At 40.9% G+C, this 12,863-nt stretch overlaps 1 protein-coding gene across 1 annotated transcript in view; it reads right to left on the reverse strand.

Annotated features, from left to right (window-relative positions):
- The window catches only part of LOC119918431 (junction plakoglobin-like), a 178,412-nt gene that overhangs the window by 18,941 nt on the left and 146,608 nt on the right, over positions 1-12,863 (reverse strand). Inside the window, exons 11-12 of the mRNA XM_038739180.1 lie at positions 484-636; positions 119-238 (exon numbers count right to left, since the gene is read on the reverse strand). Of these exons, the coding sequence (XP_038595108.1) occupies positions 119-238; positions 484-636 (273 nt within the window). The remainder of the gene's footprint in view (positions 1-118; positions 239-483; positions 637-12,863) is intronic.

Consider the following 12,863-nt stretch of genomic DNA (forward strand, 5'->3'; position numbering starts at 1 on the left):
GCAACAGGACACAGCAGAAAAAGGTTAACTCAACGCTCCTCAGGTTCATGATGATTTTGTAGTTTGTGCAGCCTGATATCTTCATGTCATAGTCATGTTGTAGCATGCATGTGAATACCTGTACAAACAGAGGTATGGTTTGCATGCTGGCGATTTCTCCCCTGTTTATGTGGTCTCTGGCCAGAATGTGAAGCGCTCCTGTGCAACCCTCTACTATTTCCTCCATACGAACACCATCCTGGTAACAGAGACAAAAATAAAAGAGACAGAAAGACATCAAAGAAATAAATAAATCAGCTGATCTAAAACTGCTACTGATACAATATGTTTTCATTCACCCCCCGCACAGTTGTCATAAAGGGGGGCGTTACTGAAAACCGCCGGATGCGGCCATGCGGATGTTGCTGCTTGGTTCAGGCACACAGCAACTGTGTGTGTGTGTGTGTGTGTGTGTGTGTGTATTCTTGTGTGCATGGTCCAGACCTGGTATGTCTGCTGTGCGGAGGAGGCATGTCTCTGTGTGTCCTGGTGAGCCTTCAGCAGCAGGTTGACCAATCTTGGAATAGCACCTGCCTCCCTCAGCGGCGCCTGATTGGCCGGGCACAGCGCCAGGTTCCGGATCAGACCAACTGTTGCCTGAGGAAAGGACAGAGATCAAAGACCTTTTTCAACAAGACCAGGCTTTATTTGGGTCAGCTTTGATGGCAACTTTACATGTGGTGCCTTCAAATGGCAGTGCCAGGAACTGTTTGGAACTTCAGCAAACCCCATGCACTGCACTCATGTTTACCAACCAGTGTGTGATGCTTCATATCAAAGGAAACCACTGGGATGAGAAGAAAAGAGATCTAACAGCTTCAAGTGGCTAGAGCGCTCACTGCTGAGGAGACAGCTGGGCCAACTCCAGCATCCGGAGAGAGCTCAGCGCTATCTCACAGTTACACTAGCAAAGTGTTCAGAAAAGCTCCGATTTTACTTTTAAACATGACATTCTTTATCCCTACACACATTTCAGAGTGAATAACATCAGTGTAGCATGTTGGGAAAGTTTCTCAAAAATGTAAACACATTAAAAATGCAGGTAAATTTAGAAACTTTGGGATTTGGTGGGCGTGGGTGGGGTGGGGGGGGGTCGTGTTTAAGTGAAGGTTTTAAAAAAGTTTTGGGCCCAACCGGTACAGAAATGCGTGTGCAACCCTAAGAGTAAACTGTTAAGAATCTAAAGCTGGCATGGTAGGTCTGATCAGATTCATGATCTTTTGTACTTCTGTGTTTGTCCCTCTCCTTCATATCTTTTTTGTGCAGGTTTGCAAAGTGAAAAAGCCCAAAGTCTACCCCAAAGGGATTTCCCATCTCCCACAGAAAACACTGCTCCTGAACTGCCCGAAAACAGGCAGAGGGAAAGCAATTTTCAAGTTGAAATGCTCAATGTATGCACAATAAACTAATAACGTGGATGTTATTTGGGCAGAGGAAGATGACTAATTTTTACACAGCATTTCTTTACAAGATAAACATGGGTTTCAACTGTAAAGGTGATTTATGAAATATCAAAATTTAAAAATCAGGTTTTGTGCCTGGTTTATAGTCACAATACAACATGTTGCAGAGTGAACTTGAGTTTTGTAACTCCCTAGTGCTACACAGACAATATAGATTAATAAAGAACTATCATCAGAAACTATCATCACTGGAGAAATGAATTAGAATTTAAGAGTCTGATATCTTGGGGTAAAAAGCTGCTCTGCAGTCTGGTGGTGCGGCAGCAGAAACTTCTATATCTCTTCCCAGAAGGCATCAGGGTGAACAGGCACAGGCTGGGTGGGTATTGTCCTTCAGTATCCTTTGGGCTCTGCGTAGGAACCTCACCTCACTGATATCACTGATGCTCAGGAGATGCGTACCAATGATCTTCTGAGCAGTTTTAATCACCTGCTGCAGAGCCCTCCGGTCCTGGCCGTGCACATCCCATCTTAGTGATGTTTCCAGTCAGGATGCTTTCTATTGCTCCTCTGTAAAAACTGACAACAAGCTCAAACAATACGAAACAGCAACAAGATGTTAACGCCAATGCTGCAGAGATGCTAAAGGATAAGAGCAAACTGTTACCAAAGCACAATAGAGAAACTGCCACTAGGATGCCCTGTCGCCACCACCAACAGTGGTGTGCCACCACCTAAAGACAGCAAAACACACACATAAAACACTACACAATAAGGCTAAGTTGAAGGTGCGCACACAGCTATCATATACACACCACCACATGTAGTGAAGGGAAGAGGGGCTCCCACAGTCACAGCCACCCTGTCTGTCTGGCAGAACACTACAAAAAGAGGGAAAAGGGCTGAGGGAAATCACGCAGCCCCAAAACAGGGAAATTGCCCACCCTTAGCAGAACCTAGCAGTTGGCAAAAACATTCACAAGGCCCATCCCCCTGTAACATCCATCAACCGCTTACCAGGGTCGTGGGGGGCTGGAGCCTACCCCCCGTAGGTCTCATAAAAAGAATCCTCATGTAAAATCAGGACACAAAAATTATCAGTTGATCTGGCAGGCAACACAGCAGTGTCTATATAACCCTCAACTAATGACTCCAGTTCATTCAAAGACCGAACTCAGGGTATCAACCTCCACTACCATCTCTGCGGTAAACTCAAGCAGAACAGGCCATGCAGTCTACAGGGTCTTGGCAACAGGTGGCTGAAAATGCCTGTAATAAAATAAAATTAAAGTGTGTTCACAGAAGTTAAAACAGTTCTGCATCAGCCTTGAGGCATACCATCCAAAATCCTAACCTGCTCCCTGACCACACTGCAACACAATGCAGAGAGAGAGATCCTGAGTGCTCCCTGAATATCAACTCTTAAGGAGGCATTTGTCTCCAGGTGTGTGCCCGCTACTGGAGAGGCAGGGTGGCGCTTACCTGAGAGGGTGAAACTAGATTGTGGCATTACTAGGCCGAAAGCCTACCAATCACAGTGAGAACTGGATACCCACACAGGCTAACTAATTCAGTGATATACAACCTTACATTTAAACAGCTAGCCTTGTTATGAAACTAGAACCATCGGTTAATATTTAGTTTTCTCTGTGTTATTAAGCAGCTAGCTATCTGTGGCTCACTATTGAAACATACAGAGGTGGCCAAATAGAAACCTACTGCCATCCGAAAGAAAGAAAAAGTCTTTAAAAATAGACAAAACTAAATATGGCAGTATTTTCTCAAGGAACAACCAGTAGACACAAACAGTAGTTTTTTTGTTTGTTTGTTTTTCATAAAGGGGACTGTGGCCAAACTCCCCTAAGAGAAGGAGAAAGTTGAGTACATTGTTCTGAGGGGTCAGCAGTCTGATGAACAACAAGCTTTATTTGGACATTAAGACTTTAATTCACAAACACCTCAGAAGAAAAACCTTCTGATATCTTCTGATTCTCTGTCACATCACAGAATACCAACAGCAACTTCTAATGACATTTTCTCACATCTGATACAAATGGGCAATCTCAGAGCAGGATTGAGTTCTCTTCCTCTTAACACATCAGACATGTCCCTCAAAAACAAGCAACACGCAGCAATGCATCAATCCGTCCACAGACATCCCTCATAATGTCTTAATGCAAGTATAAAGACAGAACCACATCGACAGTGCTGTACATCATTTTGAAAACAAACAAACACAAAACCCACCAAATCAACATTAACTCGATCCAGTTCCCATCGCATATTACATTCAGCCTCCACTTAACAGGATGACCAAGTAGAGCAGAGCAGATTTCCCCCCAATACTCAAGTTTTATCTCTAATTCCAAAAATTAGAATTACAAAAAGAGCCTTGTAAATGCCTAGCAGCAATTATTACCTTTCAAAGTTGAAAGCCTCAAGTAGGCTACACATGAGATGTTGTCTGTAAAGAGGGTGTACTAAAGGTGGATGACCCAGGTACAAGTCACCCATGTATTTTAATATCCTTAATTACAAAATTCGAGCCACAATTACAAGCTTTTGATTTCATAGGAATGGGAGTTTCTCTAAATATACACTGAGCAGACAATGCATTTTTGATACTCTCCTGTTTTTATTTGCGTATTTGGTATTGAAGTAAGCAAAAAAAACTAAAAGTAAACAGGTTGCATTAGTTTTACATTGTAGTACTTTGATTACATTACTGATTAAATTTTTTTTTAAATAATTAGTAATTGGAACCCTGGAATACATTTTTAAAGAAACCCTCCCCACCCTGCTTTTATATTGCAAAACATAATTTTATTTTGAATTCAGCAAACCACTAACATTATTATTGTGATTATAATTTGCTTTTGATATGTAGTGAACACAAAAGATTAATTTTACTAAAATGATATAACCCAAATTATAACCACAATTATTTTCAAGTGAACGATATCCATTAGCTCCCTTCAGTACATGTTTTAGGATATACAGTATACAAACACTACTAAACGTGTTTTAATTTGTCTGTTATTTGTAAAACTACCTTGTTAAAATCTTCTTAAAATTCCATCAACTCACATCTCTACATCCCTGAATATAGTATTTGATGAGAGTGTAGGCAGCACAGAAATTGGTCAGAGAGATGGAGGGAAATAGAGTTACCATCAGCTCAGAGATAAAATTTCACAGATTATATACCCATTTCAGTACAGCTTGTTTTGAAATCTGAGCCATACTACCCATCAGAAATAATAATGAACACTTTACAACTGTTGACAGGATCTGGACCAATCTAAGTGTGATTAAAGGGAGGAAGGGGAATAAGAAACAAAAGATGAAATGAGTTATCAGAAAATTTGGGGAGGCATCTTATAATTTATTTCCAATGGGTAAATAGTGTATTTTTAAAGTTCACACCAACTAGACATTGAACATTTAGAGTCTATATTCACAATATACATTTTGTAGGTAATGGACAGTGGCAGAATGAGTATTCAGGTATTCTACCTTAGTAAAAGTAACAATTTGTATAAACAAAAATTACCCCCTTACAAGTCCTGTGTTCAAAATCTTACTAAGTACATCAGTATTAGCTGATTAGCTTTATGTTGCCGCTGGTTAAAGAAAAGCAACGTTTCTGCTTAAGTACTTTCAATACGAATAAAAAAATATTTTAACCACTTCTAGTAGAAATTATCTAGCATAAATAAGAAAAAAAATTACAAAATCACAATCAGAATGTGTACACATACGAGGAATTTGACTCTGGATTGTACAATGCTCTTACTTATACAATAATACAATAACACAAGAATACAGTAATAAAATCAAACACAGGCTACAGTATAGAGAACACATACATACACACTAGGGGCAGCTATGGCTTGTTTGCCCATTAATCGGAAGGGCGTAGATGGTAGATGTTATATACAGGTGCACATACACATATAGGCACATATAGGCATGCATGTACACAGTGGGATGAGTGCAAAGAATGACGAAGGTGGATTTGGTATACAGTATGTACAATATACATATATGACGATATGAACAGCTTGAAATAGAGAACGATGAATAAATAAATAAGTGGTAACCACTAAACAGGGGGCTGAATAGAGACAGAGTTACTGGGTTATTGCACAGGAATTGTTCCTGACACTGTGAGTCAGAATCAGCTGTTCATCGAGTGATGGCTTGTAGGAAGAATCTGTTCCTGAGTCTGTTGGTTTTGGCGTGCAGTGCTCTGTAACGTCTACCAGAGGGGAGAAGCCGGAACAGGTTGTGTCCGGGGTGTGATGGATCTGCAGTGATGTTTCGTGCCCGTTTCCTGACTCTGGGAGTCCTGAATGGAGGCCAGGTTGGCACCGATGATCTTTTCTGCAGTCCTGACTGTCCATTGTAGTCTGCTCCTGTCCTTTTTGGTGGCATATCCAAACCAGACGGTGATGGATGAGCAGAGGACAGACTGGATGATGGCTGCGTAGAACTGGATCAGCAGGTACTTAGGCAGGTTGAGCTTGCTGCCGGGCCTTCTTGATGATGGTGTCAGTGTTGGGCTCCCACTTTAGGTCCTGGGATATAGTGGATCCCAGAAACCTAGATTCCACAGCAGACACAGGACTATTGAGTATGGTGATGGAGGGCAGAGTGGGGGGGCTCCTCCTGAAGTCCACGATTATCTCCACAGTTTTGAGCGTGTTAAGCTCCAGGTTGTTCTGAGCACACCAGAGACCCAGCTGATCAACCTCCCGTCTGTAGGCCGACTCATCACCGTCCTGGTTTGACAGATGGGTCTCCTGAGGTGCAGTCGTTGGTGTAGAGGGAGAACAGCAGGGGAGAGAGCATAGACCCTGGGGGGCGACAGTGCTAATAGTCCAGGTGATGGATGTGATGTTCCCCAGCCTCACCTGCTTACTCCTGTCAGTCAGGACGTTTGTGATCCACTGGCAGGTGGAGGCTGGAGCTTGGTGAGTTTGGTGCTGAGGATGTCCGAGATGATGGTGTGATTGATTGGTGAAGCATCCAAGAAAAGTTTCCAGATAAAAAGAAACTCTGCGTTCAGGGGAAGGATTGCAGTCAAAAATACAAACTGATCGATAGCGAGGATAAATAGATGACTATTGGTGTAGCTTTTCCTCGTTGGAAAGAGAGAGAGAAGAACTGAAGGCAGACATGATGTATGCGGCACTGCTTTTTGACAGGTTGTATTTGTATATTTGCAGCAGTCCATGTAGCTTTTACATTTACTCTACCTAAATAAGATTACTGTCCTGGAACTATGGAAAACTCTGTATTTTTGTAACTGCAGGGTGAGTTCTCCTGTAGGCATATACAGGTGCTGGTCATATAATTAGAATATCATCAAAAAGTTTATTTATTTCAATAATTCCATTCAAAAAGTGAAACTTGGATATTATATTCATTCATTACACACAGACTGATATATTTCACATGTTTATTTAATTTAATTGTGATGATTAAAACTGACAACTAATGAAAATCCCAAATTCAGTATCTCTGAAAATTAGAATATAAGACAAATACAAAAAAAGGATTTTTAGAAATGTTGGCTAACTGTAAAAGTATGAACATGAAAAGTATGAGCATGTACAGCACTCAATACTTAGTTGGGGCCCCTTTTGCCTGAATTACTGCAGCAATGCGGCGTGGCATGGAGTCGATCAGTCTGTGGCTCTGCTCAGGTGTTATGAGAGCCCAGGTTGCTCTGATAGTGGCCTTCAGCTCTTCCGCATTGTTGGGTCTGGCGTATCGCATCTTCCTCTTCACAATACCCCATAGATTTTCTATAGGGTTAAGGTCAGGCGAGTTTGCTGGCCAATTAAGAACAGGGATACCATGGTCCTTAAACCAGGTACTGGTAGCTTTGGCACTGTGTGCAGGTGCCAAGTCCTGTTGGAAAATGAAATCTACATCTCCATAAAGTTGGTCAGCAGCAGGAAGCATGAAGTGCTCTAAAACTTCCTGGTAGACGGCTGAGTTGACCTTGGACCTCAGAAAACACAGTGGACCAACACCAGCAGATGACATGGCACCCCAAACCATCACTGACCGTGGAAACTTTACACTGGACTTCAAGCAACGTGGATTCTGTGCCTCTCTTCCTCCAGACTCTGGGACCTTGATTTCCAAAGGAAATGCAAAATTTACTTTCATCAGAGAACATAACTTTGGACCACTCAGCAGCAGTCCAGTCCTTTTTGTCTTTAGCCCAGGCGAGACGCTTCTGACGCTGTGTCTTGTTCAAGAGTGGCTTGACACAAGGAATGCGACAGCTGAAACCCATGTCTTGCATACGTCTGTGCGTGGTGGTTCTTGAAGCACTGACTCCAGCTGCAGTCCACTCTTTGTGAATCTCCCCCACATTTTTGAATGGGTTTTGTTTCACAATCCTCTCCAGGGTGCGGTTATCCCTATTGCTTGTACACTTTTTTCTACCACATCTTTTCCTTCCCTTCGCCTCTCTATTAATGTGCTTGGACACAGAGCTCTGTGAACAGCCAGCCTCTTTAACAATGACCTTTTGTGTCTTGCCCTCCTTGTGCAAGGGGTCAATGGTCGTCTTTTGGACAGCTGTCAAGTCAGCAGTCTTCACCATGATTGTGTAGCCTACAGAACTAGACTGAGAGACCATTTAAAGGCCTTTGCAGGTGTTTTGAGTTAATTAGCTGATTAGAGTGTGGCACCAGGTGTCTTCAATATTGAACCTTTTCACAATATTCTAATTTTCTGAGATTCTGATTTTGGGGTTTTCATTAGTTGTCAGTTATAATCATCAAAATTAAAAGGAATGAACACTTGAAATATATCTGTCTGTGTGGAATGAATGTATACATTATACAAGTTTCACTTTTTGAATCGAATTACTGAAATAAATAAACTTTTATATGAAGTAATTATATGACCAGCACCTGTATCATAACGTTTGCGTAAATATGCCCATTACCAGAAGGGGAGACAAAGTGTTCCATGCTGCAGTGTGTTTCCCTTAAAACGCAGCTTCATCCGCTTGTGCAAACAAAAAAACCTACATTCAATATTAGTTTGCGCTCACCAGTCCATCGGATATTACCTGAAGCATGGGAGGAAAGATGGAGAACAGACAAGGGATGATGGGGGAAGGCTAGTAGATTTCAAAATTGATGCTGGGTCTTACATGATGCGCTGCCTTTCAGTATTATCAATTTAAATCAATTAAGCAGAAACTCATTTTACATCATGAGGTAGTTTCAGCTTGGGGTCTTAGCTACAGTAAACACACAACCAGTACATCACAAGTTAAAACTACATCGAACTGGTACAGTATAAATAATGTACGTGCATGAATTTACATTCTGAATGTGACAATAAGTGCTCAACAATGGTATTGCTGTTATTAACTGAAATTATTGACAGATCTCTGCCGACATCTTTTGTGTTCACAGTTAGTTGCATCTGCTTTAGCTACAATTTAGCCAATGTGTGTTTAAGAGAAGTAAAGTTATTGTAGTGTTGTGTTTAATTAATACAGCATTGTTTATTGTTATGGTTGTCTCTGATGGGTATTGCTGGAGGCTTCCACTAAGGGTGCCAAGAAACTCGGCAGTAAATATGCTTCAGAAAGAAAATTCACCATTTGATTAAATCATCTGAAAAGCGGCACTGGTGTTTGTATTGTCAAGTCTAATGGTTGTGTTTCTACTCCCAGTCCTGTAATTGACATAAACTGTATGGGCACTTAAACCTCTGTAATGTTACAGTCCGGTCAGATATCTATACCTTACTATCTAAATATTGTTTTTGCTGCAAATGTCAGGAATGTCATTAAGCTGTGGGTATTTAGGGATGATAGGGTGTCATATGTGAGGATCTTTTGAACATTTAGGAGAAGCACAACTTTCTGTTTCCCTTACTTCTCTTCTCCCTCCCATTCTTATTCCCTTTCCCTCTCTCTCCATCTCTCTGTCTTTCTCTCTGCCTCTGACCTACTCTACTCTCCGCTCTGTAAAGCTGCCTTATAAAGTCACATTGTCCACATTCCCATTGCACGTCATTGAACTCCAGTATACCAGTTCATTAATATAATCTGCCTGAGCTGACAGTGCTGTCCGACTGAGAGAGAGAAAAAAAAGGTGCGCGTGTGTCTGAACACACACAGAAACACACAGAAACCAAAACGTATTACCAATCAATCCAACTGTTATTGAAATATGTCTGTCTGGACAGACTGATCGTCCAACCGACCAAGATTGCCATCCTTCCATGCTGCTAGCATGGCTAATAGATGGTACACATGCACTACATACTATATGCTTTGCTCCATGCGGTATTAGTAGGGGAGTTGGAAAGTTTGTGCATCAAACTTCTTTAAAGATTAAGCATTAGTTTCAATAGCATTAGTTTCAGTAGTTTTATAGGCTATCATGATCTTGTCTGATTACCAGATGAAATTAAAAGATCTACAGGCAACAAGGTGAAGCTAGAGCCCTACAGCTGAATCTGAAGGCTGATGATGAAGGCATATGTTTTAGTTTGATCTCAATATGATGGTTTGTTATTGTACAGCATACTGCGCTCACAAACACTCTGGTCAAGGCTCCACAAGTCTGACTTTGCTACGTCACTTTTGTATGCACACGCAAGTACAACATAATGAATGCCTGTTTGAAAGTGCAATGTTAATGTTAAGTGCAATGTAGTCAGACAACACGTTGTACAAACTACTCTGGCCATAAAACTATGCTAACTGAGTCCCAATTTGCTCCTGAAGGCTGTCCCATCAGTGTGTGAGTATGTGTGAATAATTAGTTTCTGATGAGCAGTTGGCACCTTGCATGGCAGCCTCTGCCATTAGTGTATGAATGTGTGTGAATGGGTAATGTGACATGTAGTGTAAAGAGCTTTGAGTGGTCGGAAAACCAGAAAGGTGCTGTACAAGTACAGACCATTTACCATTTAACCTTATTCTTTCATAAAATATATTACACTGCTCAATGCATCTGTTCCCTGTAGATGCAGTATGTGATTTTCTCTGCAAATCTGCCTGTCACTGTGTTAACCTCCCCAGCAGGGGGCAGCAGTGCACAGCGCTGAAAGTTGACATTTTAACTAAAACAAGTTTAATTTGCATTGGAATGCCAAAATCTGAGTCATGCTAGACTGCAATTGAAGAGGCTTTTAGTGCATTCTGGATCAGCAGATCTGAAACTCACACACACACGCACGCGCGCGCGCACACACACCCATACACTCACAAAGTGAAACATTCTAATGCAACTGGATTTGGAAATGAATTTAGGCAATAAGAACAAATTGTGTGTGTGTGTGTGTGTGTGTGTGTGTGTGTGTGTGCTTGTGCGTGCGTGTGTGTCCTGGGTGGTGGAGTTATATAAGACTAAAGAGCTGACTTCAAGTTTAATAAACGGAAAAAGAAAACAAATGTAAAGATGTGTTATAAAGAAGTAAAGTCTCTTTAACCAGCTTCCTCATATCCTACCCTATAAATGCTTATGACACTGAATTTACCTGAAAATAAGTAAAACCTGAGCTCAAATGAATACCTTTTCAAAAAAAAAGAAAAAACAATTGAAAACTTACTTTGATTTGAAATCAACAACCGTTTGTCTCATGAATTTGTTTATATGTCATACCAACTTACAAAGAAGGCTCTGGATGAGCTTTGTCAAGTCTGAGACAGTAACTGGTGATGTCATCAGGGTCTTGGTTTGGGCTTGGAGACTACAAATGTATTATACAAAACCTATAAAACCAATTTGGGGCGCAAAGTTTGAAGAATGGGCCTTTTAAGGTCACAATTTGATAGAATTTCTGATTTAAACATATTATTTCAGCATCTGTCAAAGCAAATAAAACACTAGCTTGCAGTTTTGTCTGATTCCCAGGTTTAAACCCACAACCTTCTTGCTGTGAGGCAACCGTGCTAAGCACTGCACCACCATGCTGCCCGTCAAAATTATATAAATCATTTAAAATGTCATAAAACTTATTTCACCAGTCAATTAGGAACTGGTAAAGACAATAAGAAAAGTCGCTAGATGGCAAAAGGGTACTTTACAACAACAGCTTCACTTTCCTCATCTGCAAAATGCATAGACTGTATAAAAAAAGTGGCCTTGGCCATCCTGATGTCACCTGTTGGTTTGTGGGCTACCAATAGGGCTCAGTCTAGAACCTCAGATAGGAATTGATGCGACTTTGATGTCACTCTAGAGCAACTGTTGTCACAGTGCTGCGCTAGATGGTGCAGTGGTGAACAAAAAATCTCCACAAAAAGCCCTCTTACTCCTCTACCTTGCTATCATTTGCACACAAATTCTTTTTCTTACAACTGAAATACACCGGATTGCAAGCTATCCTGAGAGTGAATGATTTTATAAAATAATCTAATTGCGATTTTTTTTTTTTACCAATATTACGTGATATGAATTTTTAAGCTCTTTACCTTCATTCAAAACGGACAAGCAGTAAATCAGTGTATAGTATGACCAACACAATATTAGATAAATTAAACAAACAATGTTCTTTCTTGTGGGTCAGGCCTGTGTTATGATGAAATTAGGTGATGCATGAATTGTATGAATTATTATGAATAATGGTGGAGAAGAAATATCAAATTTTAATAATATGAGAAAGATAAATTGAGAGTCGTCAATGCATTAAATAATATGAAATTATATCATCAGGTAGGCCTACAGACAATAAGAAAAACTAAGTTCACCACAGTGTGTTATACAGCAAGCGCTCGATACAAAACTCATAGCTCAACCACCAATTAATGAGTCCTTATCGCAGTTCATATCTCCCAGGAGTCCATCTTTTTCTATCCCAGTAAGGAAACAATAAATCCTCAGGTTCAGTTCAAAAGTTGGCCAAAAAAAATAAAACCATGTGACGCCTCTCGTGCTTAATAGAAAAGTTTAGTAATTCTCTAACAACACCAGAGTTCCCCACCCTGCCACCGATGCTGGTAAGCAACGCACTGGCTGTAACTCGGGATAGACTGGGCCTCTTTTGAACTTGTGGTTTGAAACACCATTTCACAGATATTTCCTGACTGATAACACTGACTGGTGGCTGTGTGTGCGTGACGCAGGCGCCGGTCGCCACAATATGCTTGTGTACCTTACTACACGTGTATTTCTGTTCCACCACCACCACCAAATTACCCACGGGTGGCAGATGCAACTTTCATTCCCTGTGTGACACTGTCTGTAGTGTCAGCTTCTGTCAAGCAACAAGTCAGCAAAATGTGCAAAGTTGATGCTTCGTCTGCAGAGTGCTTTACTCTTGGGTGTCATGCGACCAGAGTGTAATTGCCTTTGTGATTACAAAATCTTGTTTTATCACATTGCGATAATATTGCAAATGCAATTAATCATTCAGCCCTAAATTTGA

Source organism: Micropterus salmoides, unplaced genomic scaffold (genome assembly GCF_014851395.1).
Source record: "Micropterus salmoides isolate LMB-PRFRI ecotype aquatic unplaced genomic scaffold, ASM1485139v1 Ms_hic_scaffold_10, whole genome shotgun sequence".
Taxonomy (NCBI): Eukaryota; Metazoa; Chordata; class Actinopteri; order Centrarchiformes; family Centrarchidae; genus Micropterus; species Micropterus salmoides.